Consider the following 13,217-nt stretch of genomic DNA (forward strand, 5'->3'; position numbering starts at 1 on the left):
AACACTTACTAGTAGCATATTAGCCTTTTATATAGATAGATGATCTGATCTCTTAAGATACATTAATTCAATTATATGCCATTTTAAAAAGTCTTCTGCATTAGAGATATTTTATAGGATGTGGTCAACAGACCAAAAGAAAAATGTGGACCATTGTTCTGTAAGAGCTAACTATTAATATTCTTGCTGTGATTAATAATTTACCATAAGAGTGCAAATATTATTGTTTGGAACCTTCCTGTAATTCTGAATATAACCTGTAGGGATTCTTTGAGAAGGGCTAAAACAATAGCTTTTATGAAATATTTTCTTTCTAATGTGTGAAGCCTGCAATGTAGTAAAATATGTCATTTCATTTCACAGATGAACAAGCAATAATTCAGTATTCTGATCCCTGTGAATGAGGTAAGCCCAGAAGAGAGAAGAATGGGTTTTGGGGTAGTGTGGTAATATTCAGAAGTTAACAAGACCTTCTTCTGAGTTACTGTTATTGTCTTTTGGTAGCTTATTTTTGATAGAAAGTGGGCTTTTCTTTTTTGCCCTAAACTCTTAAAGAGGGAGTAATAATCTCCATAGTTCACATCACAGAAAGTTAATAATGCCATTTGTATGAGGGGTTCTATATGATTTTTTTTAAAAAAAACATGTTTTTATCTGATTGAAAAGAAATGAATTTTTCTAATTATATTTACACTAGAGGTCCCGTGTACGAAATTCATGCATGGGGCGGGGGGTGTCCCTCAGCCCAGCCTGCACCCTCTCCAATCTGGGACCCCTTGAGGGCAGTTGGACATCCCTCTCACAATCCAGGACTGCTGGCTCCAAACCGCTTGCTTGCCTGCCTGCCTGATTGCCCCTAACTGCTTCTGCCTGCCAGCCTGATCACCCTCTAACCACTCCCCTGACAGGCTGATCGACACCTAACTGCTCCCCTGCCAGCCCAATTGCCCCTAACTGCCCTCCCCTGCCATCCTGGTAACCCCTAACTGCCCTCCCCTGCCAGCCTGATCACCCCTAACTGTCCTCCCCTGCAGGCCTAGTCACCCAATTGCCCTCCCCTGCTGGCGTGGGTCCCCTTGTCCAACTGTCCTCCCTTGCAGGCCTGGTCCCTCCCAACTGCCCTCCCCTGCTGGCCTGGTCTCCACCTACTGCCTTCCTTTGCTGGCCTGGTCACCCCCAACTGCCCTTCTCTGCCAGCCCAGTCACCCCTAACTGCCCTCCCCTGCAGGCCTGGTCCCCCCAATTGCCCTCCCCTGCTGGCCTGGGTCCCCCCATCCAACTGTCCTCCCTTGCAGGCCTGGTCCCTCCAAACTGCCCTCCCCTGCTGGCCTGGTCCCCCACAACTGTCCTCCCTTGCAGGCCTAGTCCCCCCGAACTGCCCTCCCCTGCAGGCCTGGTCCCCCCAAACTGTCTTCCCCTGCAGGCCTGGGTCCCCCCAACTGTCCTTTCTTGCAGGCCTGGTCCGTCCCAACTGCCCTCCCCTGCTGGCCTGGTCTCCCCCAACTGCCCTCCTCTGCCGGCCCGTTCACCCCTAACTGCCCTCCCCTGCTGGCCTGATTGCCCAAAGTGCCCTACCCTGCAGGCCATCTTGTGGAAGTCATCTTGTGTCCACATGGGGGCAGCCATCTTTGACCACAAGGGGCAGCCATCTTGTGTGTTGGAGTGATGGTCAATTTACATATTACTCTTTTATTAGATATTTTTGTGCATTTGTGTGCTTTTTGTTTTGTTTTGTTTTCAAATGGGGATAAGCTCCTTTATAACTGTGAAGACTTTCTGAGTAACATGTTCTTCCATTTTTGTTTTTGTTTCCCCCTAGGATAGAAGTTGAAAAGAAACTGCATCAATCCTCTGTGACATTATTGGACAGCATTCTTCTGTCTCTTAAAGCAGAACTCATTCCATCAGATAATTTGATTTCTCTGATTGTCTAGTGAGTAGGTAACAGATGAGCGGCCTGGAGCTCAGCTACTTCTGACTACTTCACAGATACTTAGATGCCAAAATAAAAGTTTGGGGGATAAGGGCTAGGGATGGTTACACAAAGGAGCAATCACAGAGGAAAGATTGCTGGGGGAGATGTGGTTTAGCCAGTTAGGGGACGCTCCAGAGAGGAGCTGGTGGTAGAGAGTGATACAGGGAAGATAAGGATGTTTTCCTAGAGGTGAAATCTAAGGGAGGGTGTAATTTAGGACTTTTGGAGTAGACTTAACATAAATAAATAAATAAATAAATAAATAAATAAATAAATAAATAAATAAATATTCTTTTATTGAAAAGAAAATCTGTGTACTTGTCCCTGTGAATATTTCTGTGGACACCAAAACTCACATTTTGGCTTCTTCCTTAAACCTTTTGACCCATGCCAGGCCAGTGTTGCTCAGTGGTTGAGCATCAACCTATGAACTAGGGGATCACGGTTCGATTGCCCATTAGGGTACATGCCTGGATTGTGGGCTCAATCCCCGCCAAGGGGGAGGGTTATACTGGAGGCAGCCGATCAATGATTCTCTCTCATCATTGTTGTTTCTATCTCTCCCTTTCCCTTCCTCTCTGAAATCAATAAAAATATATTTCAAAAACTACAACCAAATCCTTTTGACCCAGACTTCTCAAAGAATCAAGATAACGATTCAGGGAAGGGTCAGAGTAGAGAATCCTAGTTGAGCGACTGTGTGCAGCTGGCTGTCACTGTAGGGCAAACCGTGATTGATATTTCTGCTTTTCCCCTGCATGACCCCCAGTGCTTCCGCACATGGGAAACCATCATCGTGTAAACTCTTCCTTGGTGCAATGGTTTTATTTTGGAAACAGGTTTGGAGGCAGAGGGATGGGGGAAATATGGGTGATATTGAAACTGAGAAGATTCTCTAAATAATTACACGCTTTACCCTAGATGTCCACACTCTAATATTGCTCTTGAAGATAATATACTCTGAATGACAGAGTCAGGGAAAAGTAAGTCCATGATGTAGAAATATCTCCTGAGCCCAGGGCCACATAGACTATTCATTCCCTCTCTCCTCCACCCAAGACTCTGCCCTGGTCCTCCTAGGAATTTCCAAAGTAAGAGGACATGGGGGACACACCTAAGGAGGCCACCCCAAAGCTTGCCTTACCCCTCAGGTATCACAGAAAGAGAACAGAGAGAACTCTAAAGAACATTTGGTATTATAGTAGTACTTATAGTAAGTACTCAACACATACATTTACTACATGCCAGGTACTTTATCAAGCCTGGTAATGCAAAGATAAATAAAATGAAGTTTTTATCCTCAAGGACCTCACAAACCAGTGGAGGCAAAAATAAACAAATTAAGTTAAAATACAGTGTGCCAAAATATTGGGTGTCTCAAAATAATGTATACACACACTTTGACTAATTATAAAGGCAGTGTTTATTAAAATACATTTTATTTTCAAAATTTAGCTATCAGCTGTTAAGTATATATATATATATTTTTTTGGGACACTGTATATTGATAGAAGAAAGTACAAAAAGCAATGGAAGTACATAGGCCTCATCTCCAAATGCAATCATATTGAGGATTAGAGTCAACATATGAATTTGGGAGGAACACAATACAGTCCATAACACATCTTCAAAGAGATTTTTAACTGACTAATCAGAACCACCAATTTTGTTTTCCGTGAAGCAAATATGAGAAAAAACATGAACTTTAAACATTTTTTATTGCAGATCTCCTAAAAGAAAATTTTTAAAGCATGCATTCCCTTGAGTATTTTCAACATCAAGAATTTTCATCTTGGAGAAAAACCAAGATGGCGGCATAGGTTAAACACCTAACCTACAGCCGGGCACAACAATTTCAAAAACACAACTAAAAATCAAAACGGACATCATCCAGAACCACAGGAAAGCTGGCTGACTGAAATGCCCACAATTAGAAGGAAAGAGAGGACCACAAGGAAAATCAGGGAAGCCGTAAAAGCTTGAGGTATGGAGACATGGGCGGAGACACGAGCCCGCGCGCGTGCGGGGAAGACGGAGCCAGAGAGGAAGGGGCGGCTGACGGCCTGGCTGGCGTTCTCTGGCGGGAAGGAGATAAAAGCGCCAGATTGTGCTGAACCCCAGCTCCGACTGCACTGAACCCCAGTTCCAGGCGAAACCCTGGGAAGCCGGGCTCATGCTGGGGGAGTCTGGGCTGTGGGGCGGAGATACGGAGGAGTTGCGCCGGAGCCGCGCACGGGAATGTGCGCAGAGGAGGGTCTGTTGCCTGTGCAGCTGGATTGCCCTAGCGGGAGGGAGACAAGGGCTCCGGACTGTGCTGAACCCCCAGTTCCAACTGCACTGAACCCCAGTTCCGGGAAAGACCCGGGGAAGCCAGGCTCATGCTGGGGAAAGCTGGGCTGTGGGGCAGAGGTGCAGAGAGGCGGCGAAGAGCAGAGCACCGGAGGCGCGCAGGGGATTGTGCGCGGAGGATGGGCTGCTGACTGTGCCGCTGAGTCGCCCTGGAGGGAAGGAGACAAAAGCGCCAGACTGCGGTGAGCCCCAATTCTGACTACACGGAAACCCAGTTCTGGGCAAGAATCTGGGAATCCAGATTCATTGGGGGAGAGACTAGACTGTTTGGCAGCGCGCGAAACTCCAGGGCGCTTTTCTCTCAGAGGTGTTTGCTGGGAGTACAGAGGGACACTGAGACACAGGAACCTCATAGGGCGGGGCTGACTGGAAGCCAAGGCGGTAGGCTCCGCCCTGTAACTCCGCCCCATCCAAGCTGAACACAGAGGCTTTTACAATTTTGCAAGTCTAGTTGAATGGGGCTGTCTCCCGGCATAGACACAGCTGATCCTCACAGCCAATTGGACTGGAGGTCACATCCTCCCAGTGTACCAACAGCAATCAAGGCTTAACAACACCAAGACTTTGCACTCAGCCCACAAAGGGGGGTATCAAGAGCGACCACCTAGGGAGATTGGGGAAGCTGAGCGATAGGGAGGCAGCCAAAAGGGGAAGACACCGAAACAGGTCACGAATATAAGGGATGCTGTAATTCATGCTGAGGGGCCACAGGCAGTAGCTGACCTACACTCCATTGGAGACCCAGAAACGAAGGCATCTAGTGGTCGGTGTGAGATGACACCAGATTTCAACCACTACCATAAGGGACACATTCAAGAGGCAGACGCAGTGAGCGCCAAAGCCTTGCTGCACCAAGACCCGGCAAATAAACGTGTCTCCCGCACAGCAACTCTTCCTTTATAGACACAGAGGGTCCGCACGACCAATTGGCCTGGAGGACAATTCCTCCCAGTGACACCAACAACAATCAAGACTTAACTATACAAACAAGGACCAAGATGGAGGCATAGGGCAGAAGCCTGATTGCTGCCTACCACAACAATTTTGAGACTACGACGGGAGAGCAGAGCAGACACCATCCAGAACCACCGGAGGGCTGACTGAGCAGATGCTCTACAACTAGAATAAAAGAGAGGGGTATGCGGGATGAAGCTGATGCCGGTGACCCAAAGACCACACTTTAAAAACTATGGCTCAGGCGACACAATGGCGGCCTGGATCGTGCTCGGCGCAGTTCCCCCAGCGGTCTCCGGCTGAGGGGAAGGCTTCACTCGCTGCCGAGCACGGACAGACGAGCCCCTGGGAGACATGGGGTGGGAGACTACGCGCTTGCTGACTTCCGAGTCCTTCAAGAATCTCAACGCCCCGGAAGCGGCCAGGTGCGCACGCTCGGTGACCGGCCACCGCTGCAGACCCAAGGGCCGACGCAGCCACCCCGGACCAGCCCGCCGCCGCACACCGGGCACACCGGAGCTTCGCCGAGCCCGCCGCCCAACGAGTTCTGCGGTGGCTGCCCTGGAACTCTGAGAAAATGGCCGAAGGAATTGCTGAGAGGGAATTGACCAACAGGAATTGGGATCAAGAAGATGAAACCCCACTGGGTCCCGGATCCGGGTGAAGCCGCGTGCCCCTGGGTCCGGGTGAGGCTGGGAACTGGGTCAGGGTGAGGCTGGGCCCCGGGTCCGGGTGAGGCCACGTGCCCCTGGGTCTGGGCAAGGCCATGCGTCCCTGGGTCCAGGTGAGGCTGAATCCTGGGTCTGGGCGAGGCCGTGGGCCCCTGGATCCGGGTGAGGCTGGGTCCCGGGTCCGGGTGAGGCCGTGGGCCCCTGGATCCGGGTGAGCCTGGCCCCGGGTCCGGGTGAGGCCGTGGGCCCCTGGATCCGGGTGAGCCTGGGTCCCGGGTCCGGGTGAGGCCATGGGCCCCTGGATCCGGGTGAGCCTGGGTCCCGGGTCCGGGTGAGGCCGTGGGCCCCTGGATCCGGGTGAGCCTGGGTCCCGGGTCCGGGTGAGGCCGTGGGCCCCTGGATCCGGGTGAGCCTGGGTCCCGGGTCCGGGTGAGGCCGTGGGCCCCTGGATCCGGGTGAGCCTGGGTCCCGGGTCCGGGTGAGGCCGTGGGCCCCTGGATCCGGGTGAGCCTGGGTCCCGGGTCCGGGTGAGGCCGTGGGCCCCTGGATCCGGGTGAGCCTGGGTCCCGGGTCCGGGTGAGGCCGTGGGCCCCTGGATCCGGGTGAGCCTGGGTCCCGGGTCCGGGTGAGGCCGTGGGCCCCTGGATCCGGGTGAGCCTGGGTCCCGGGTCCGGGTGAGGCCGTGGGCCCCTGGATCCGGGTGAGCCTGGGTCCCGGGTCCGGGTGAGGCCGTGGGCCCCTGGATCCGGGTGAGCCTGGCCCCGGGTCCGGGTGAGGCCGTGGGCCCCTGGATCCGGGTGAGGCCACGCGACCCTGGGTCTGGGAGAGGCCACGCGCCCCTGGGTCCGGGTGAGGCCATGCGCCCCTGGGTCCGGATGAAGCTGAATCCTGGGTCTGGGCGAGGCCGTGTGCCCCTAGATCCGGGTGAGGCTGGATCCCGGGTCCGGGTGAGGCCGTGGGCCCCTGGATCTGAGTGAAGCCGTGCCCCTGGATCCGGCCGAGACCAAACCAGAGGGAGTCGGACCTGCATTACCACCATTTGTCCACCATCCAGAGCTGAGGGGTCAGTGCCGACATGTACTCATAAGGAACTGGTGGACATTGATATTGGGTCTCAAAAGAACTGTTGGACCAGAAAGAAACTCACTACAGACTGATTCATTTGCCTGTCAGCATAACTATTATTGCTCGTCGCACATTCAATTCTTATAAGTATATCTCTAGTGACACATGATTTCGCTCATCTAGGGGAAATGATGAACAACATAGACTGATGAACAAGAACAGAACCAGAAACAAGGAGGCATCGATCGGACTATCGGGCCTCAGAGGGAGGATAGGGGAGGGGGGGGGGAGGGGGGAGAGATCAACCAAAGGTCTTGTGTGCATGCATATGAGCCTAACCAATGCTTAAGTTCAACAGAGGGTTGGGGCATCCATGGGGAGGGGTGTGGGATGGGAATGGGGGGATGAGGACAAATATGTGACACCTTAATCAATAAAGAAATTTAAAAAAATATATATATAAACAAAGAATTTTCATCTTAAATTTAAATAGTTAAAAGGATTTGATTTCTGGATATTATAATGTTGGCAAGAATAAAACTGTTATATCACTTAAGAAGTATTATCCAATGGAATGTAAAGTCCATATAGTTGATATCTACTACCCATTAAAAAATTACACAAAGAAGTTCAATAGTTAGAATTTTGACATTGTTCCTTTTTTTCCCTTCAATTCATGTTTCCATCCACTTTCATGATGGAATTTTCTTTCTAATATATTTTATGCTTAAAAGTTTTATTGATTACCCTATCAAACATAACTTGAAATAGCAAAGAGTTTATTTGTAAAACATAACAAAAAAACATACATAACTTGAAATAGGAAAGAGTTTATTTGTATTTTATAAGACTCAAAGAATTCTTGTGGATTGACTTAACAATAGAATTATTAAGAAACACAATGAGCCCTAGCCAGTTTGGCTCAGTGGATAGAGCATCATCGGCCTTGTGGACCGAAGGGTCCCAGGTTGGATTCCGGTCAGGGGCACATGCCGGGTGGCAGGCTCGGTCCAATGTGCAGGAGGCAGCCAATCAATGATTCCCTCTCAGAGATGTTTCTATCTCTCTCTTCCTCTCCCTTCTTCTCTGAAATCAATAAAAATATATTTTAAAAAAAGAAACACAATGAATCAAAACAGAACAACTTTTGCCTGGTTGGTGTGGCTCAGTGGTTTAGTGTTGAACCATGAACCAGGAAGTCCTAGCTCAATTTCCCATCAGGGCACATGCCTGGGTTGTGGGCTCGATCCCCAGTAGGGGATATGCAGGAGGCAGCCGATTGATGTTTCTTTCTCATATATGTTTCTATTTCTCTATCCCTCTCCTATCCTCTTTCTAAAATCAATAAAAATATATTTTAAAAGTATTTAGTATATAAGACAAAATAAAGAGAACACATTTTAAGAATAAATGTGGGGAAACACGGGACTTGGTTGGAAAGTCTGTAAGGAGGATTCTCCGAAAGGTCAGAGGCCTTTAGGGGGACCTTGCCGAAGGCGACAGCCCCTGCTTTGATTTTTCCAAACAAGTCCGAACCCCCGGGTATTTTACTGGAATCTCTATGTTTAGTCTTTAGACCCGACCTTGTAGAAGCATGTCTTTCTCAAGGATACTTACCCTGCTGATGGTATCTATTAGTTAATTTTAGTTCAAGCTGCTGTGACAATAAAAGCCTAAGGAGGTAGGCGAACAGGGCTGTTTGGTCCCTATAGCCAAGCAGTCCCTTAGCCCTCTCTTTTGCAAAAATGTGTGTCAGAGTAATACATTCATCCATTGCTCAGAGTCTGCTGGTCTGTTCAGGCAAATAAAAAGTTAAACAATCATACTTTGTTAAATAAATATTGAACATAAAATATAAAATAGTCTAGCCCCGTGGTCGGCAAACTGCAGCTCGCAAGCCACATGCGGCTCTTTGGCCCCTTGAGTGTGGCTCTTCCACAAAATACCATGGCCTGGGCGAGTCTATTTTGAAGAAGTGGCGTTAGAAGAAGTTTAAGTTTAAAAAATTTGGCTCTCAAAAGAAATTTCAATCGTTGTACTGTTGATATTTGGCTCTGTTGACTAATGAGTTTGCCGACCACTGGCCTAGCCTGTTTGGCTCAGTGTATAGAGCCTATGACTGAAGGATCCCAGGTTTGTTTCCGGTCAAGGGCACAGGCCCGGGTTGCGGGCTCAATCCCCAGTTAGGGGCATGCAGGAGGCAGCCGATCAATGATTCTCTCTTATCATTGATGTTTCTATCTCTCCCTCTCCCTCTCTGAAATCAATAAAAATATATTTTAAAAAATATATATAAAATAAACTCAGAAACACTGTTCCTAATGAGATGGATATAATTGTTTTCCCCCCAATTTGCTCATTTATCTATATATGATTATTTATTTCTAGAATGAGATCAGAATCAGGATTAATTTTATTCCTATTTTTAATTTCTATACATGCATTCTTTGAGCAGTATGACTTCTGTAAATAAGTAGGAACAAGGAGCATTTAGCTTTAGCAATGTCACTGAATTTTCTGAACTCTTTCACATTATATTTCAAAAAGCATATAATAATATTTCATCAAAAATCATTCTTAGTGATTTATTATCAGTACTCAGCTTGATTAGGTTCTTCTTCAATTTAGTTGAAAGTATTGTAAATCTTGACCTGAAAAAAGAATTTTCTATTAAATTAACTTACCTACACAAAGTGACAATATTTCAATTAAAAAAAAACCCACCCAGAACAGGAACAATGCACCATGGAATAAACTGAAGTTATACCTTTTTGTAAAGTGAAAAGAGAGAGGGAAAAGAGGAATGATCATGAAGCTTCAACTCCTATACGCCATTCTTAGTGAATTGTTGAGATGGAGATTTCTTGTGGAAGTTGATGATCTAGGAATTTAAGCCCTAGTACCTTTTGGAAGTCTTCACACACCCTAGAGATACAGTTTGGAAATTGCTGATTTAGTGTTCATATAACAGCTCTACAACTTGACTGACTTAGGGCAAGTTATTAAACCTGTCTACACCTGTTTCCTCCTTCTTAAAATGGGAGTAATGGAACTTAAAGAGTAAGGTGAAGTTGAAATAATACTATCTATGAAAAGTGTTTAAAAACGTATCTAGTCCTGGCTGGGTGACAAGCTGGTTAGAGCATCCTTCGTCCTGATACTCCAAGGTTGTGGGTTTGACCTCTGGTCAGGGCACATACAAGAATTAACCAATGAATGCATGAGTAAGTGCAACAACAAATCAATGGTTCTCTCTCTCTCTCTCTCTCTCTCTCTCTCTCTCTCTCTCTCTCTCTCTCCCTCTCTCTCTCCCCCCTTCCTTTCTCTCTGTCAAATCAATACATTCTTTAAAATTAAAAAATAAAACTTATCTAGCCCTAGCTGGTTTGGTTCAGTGGATAGAGCGTCGGCCTGTGGACTGAAAGGTCCCAGGTTCAATTCCAGTCAAGGGCATGTACCTTGGTTGCAGGCTCCTCCCCGGCCCGGGGCCCTGGCCAGAGCTCTTGCAGGAGGCAACCAATCAATGTGTTTCGATCACATCAATGTTTCTGTCTTTCCCTCCCTTTTCCACTCTCCCTAAAAATCAATGGAGAAGTATCCTTGGGTGAGGATTAAGAAAAAATAAAAATAAATAATAAAACGTATCTAGAAGGAGGGAGGATAGTTAATATTACACTTATTTTAGAAAGACATTTTAAAAAATATTATTTGGCATTTAGAAAGTATTCCATAAATATTACCTGTTATTGTGAGGCAAGATCCTGGGCATTTCTTTCCAGGAGTTAACATTTCCATTCTCATTTAGGTGCTCTGCGTTGTCATTGAGGCCCTCCTGTCATCCCTTTCCCCAGTCCCGGGTGAGCTCAGATGGAGGCAGCTTGTACCTAGGCAAGCATGACACATTTAGGTCAGAGAGGAGAGTACACAATGGTGTCTTCTGCATTTTTTTTAATGTATTTAAATTTTGCTTTGTTTTATTTTAGCTTATCATTTATTTTGGAGTAGATAAGACATACCAATGTAAAGATTCAATGGTACAAAAGAACATCTTTCACATCTTTTCTTTCCATTCCCTCTTCAGAAGTAGCCTCTGTCAGTTTTGTCCTATGCTAGCTCCCTGAAAACACTGCCCAAACACCCACTGGATAAAGCTGGGTTTATTCAACCCGTAGTGAGGGAGGACACTGCATTGAAGGAGCCTTGGTAATGACTGGGAGGGGAAGACGAAATCTGGATATTTGTGAAGTTTTGGGGTCTGGTTTAAGTTGGGGTGTCTTTCAGTGTAGGGGTTTGATTAAGACTGGGTGAGGATCATGGTTAAGTCTGTGGACATAGTAAGGTGAGCGTTTTGAAAAGTCTTCGAGAATAATCATTTGATAACTGTCTATTGAAAAGCTGAGCAGTTTGAAATAGTTTTTCTGGATGTTTCTGACATGAATAATACAATTATTTGCAACTTTTATTTTCTGAGCAGGAGTTTCCGGGAATATTAAAGTCCCGTTGATGAAGACAGTGGAAAAGTAAATGCAGACTGTGTGGGTGTAGATGGCTCTCAGTTTCTTGTATATGTTTTCAGAAATATTCTGTGCATATTCAGTTTTGCATGTGTAAATTTAAGAATCTTTTACCCTATAATGGTGGTTGTAGAAATCCAGAAATTGAGTATGAGATATTCCTTAGATAATAGCGATCCAATAGCATTTGCTTCGCAGTTATAGGTAATGTACTTTTTTCAGAGCATGCATATTTTAATTATTTGCATTGAGTAGAATTACTGTTTGAAGCATTCTACTCCTGTTTCCCCCCTCAGCAATGTATTTAACAGATTATGGTTTTGGCAAAACCACTGGGGCACTTTCGCTAATTCTTGGTTTCTTCTTTCCCATCATAAAGTGTAGTTACAGGGCGGCGTGGCAGGGGAAAGAAATATTATTCTACAGCACTGAACTATACAGGCAACCGGAGAGGCCTTCATGAAACATATTTGTTGGGCACCAACTGAATGCCAGGTGCCGTGCCAGGCACAAGATGAACATAACTATACTCTCTGCCCTTGAAGGGCTTGGAGCTTAGTGAGGAAGATAAATACCGGATGTATAGCTATGAGTGGAATGAATATAACAAAGGGCAGGAGTTATGGGAACCTAACCCAATCTTGGGGCTGAAGTCAGGATTCCTAGAAGTGATGCTTGCTCTGCAGGCTGAAGGATAAGCAGGAATGATACTGGTACAGCGGTGAGGTATGGGAGGAATGTTCCAGACAGAGCAAATAGCTTATGCATCCTCTGGAAATTGAGGATGTTTTCCTGTTTTCTGTGTCAGGCATTTGTTCTATGCATCTTGTGATAGTGCACACATAAAATTTCCCAGGTCAAAGTCATCATCCTGAATACATAAGAATCTATCCTGTGACTAATGTCCCTCATCAGTGTAAGCCTTTCATGTTAGTGGTCTTAAGGGAGAGACAACCCTGTACTATTTCTGTTTTTAGGAGATGCAATGAAGATCATTGTCTGAATCCTGGATAAAGTTCAAGAACTTCCCACTATTGGCAGAAAAGAGAATTACAATTTTTAAAAATTAGAAGTTTGCCCAGCATGTGTTGCTCAGTGGTTGAGCCTCGACCCACATGCCAGGGTTGCAGCCTCGGTCCCCAGTAGAGGGTGTGCAGGAGGCAGCAGATCTATGTTTCTATCTCTCTCTGAAAATCATAAAAAATGTATTTTTTAAAATAAAAGTTTCTTTAGAAATCACCTAGAAAGATCTCTTGAACTGAAAAAATTAGGAAACTGAGACCCAAAGTGCAGAATTCTTTATGATATTCAAGACAAGCAGCACAGGAAATCTGAGGGCTACAGAAACTGAACAGGTTACAAACTCACAGAAGATCTGAGGTGCTGGTGTGTCTCCCCAACAATTAGCCATTTTTGAAGTGTGGGAAATAGACTATTTAAAATAAAGGATAAGGCACCTGTTTATCCTAGGCACCGGTTTATCTACTTACTTATTTACTTTTTTAATCAGAAAAAGAAAATGTTACTCTGGAGACATTCTAAACAAATGCCCAGAGAGTCTTTTACCTAGGGGATGAGGAGTTTCTTTAATTGGGTCCCAATTTTGTTCCCTTGGAGGGACTCACCAGTTCATGTTCTGGGTGATTATGGCTGCCCCCTATGGGAGCTCTGTCTTTCCCATTATCCTTC

At 46.3% G+C, this 13,217-nt stretch overlaps 1 protein-coding gene across 1 annotated transcript in view; it reads left to right on the plus strand.

Annotated features, from left to right (window-relative positions):
- The window catches only part of A2ML1 (alpha-2-macroglobulin like 1), a 38,887-nt gene extending 36,894 nt beyond the window's left edge, over window positions 1–1,993 (plus strand). Inside the window, exons 35-36 of the mRNA XM_079773822.1 lie at window positions 364–405; window positions 1,820–1,993. Of these exons, the coding sequence (XP_079629948.1) occupies window positions 364–404 (41 nt within the window). The 3' untranslated portion in view covers window position 405; window positions 1,820–1,993. The remainder of the gene's footprint in view (window positions 1–363; window positions 406–1,819) is intronic.
- Window positions 1,994–13,217: the final 11,224 nt, after the last annotated feature.

The sequence above is a fragment of the Cnephaeus nilssonii genome (genome assembly GCF_951640355.1).
Source record: "Cnephaeus nilssonii genome assembly, chromosome: 6".
Classification (NCBI taxonomy): Eukaryota; Metazoa; Chordata; class Mammalia; order Chiroptera; family Vespertilionidae; genus Cnephaeus; species Cnephaeus nilssonii.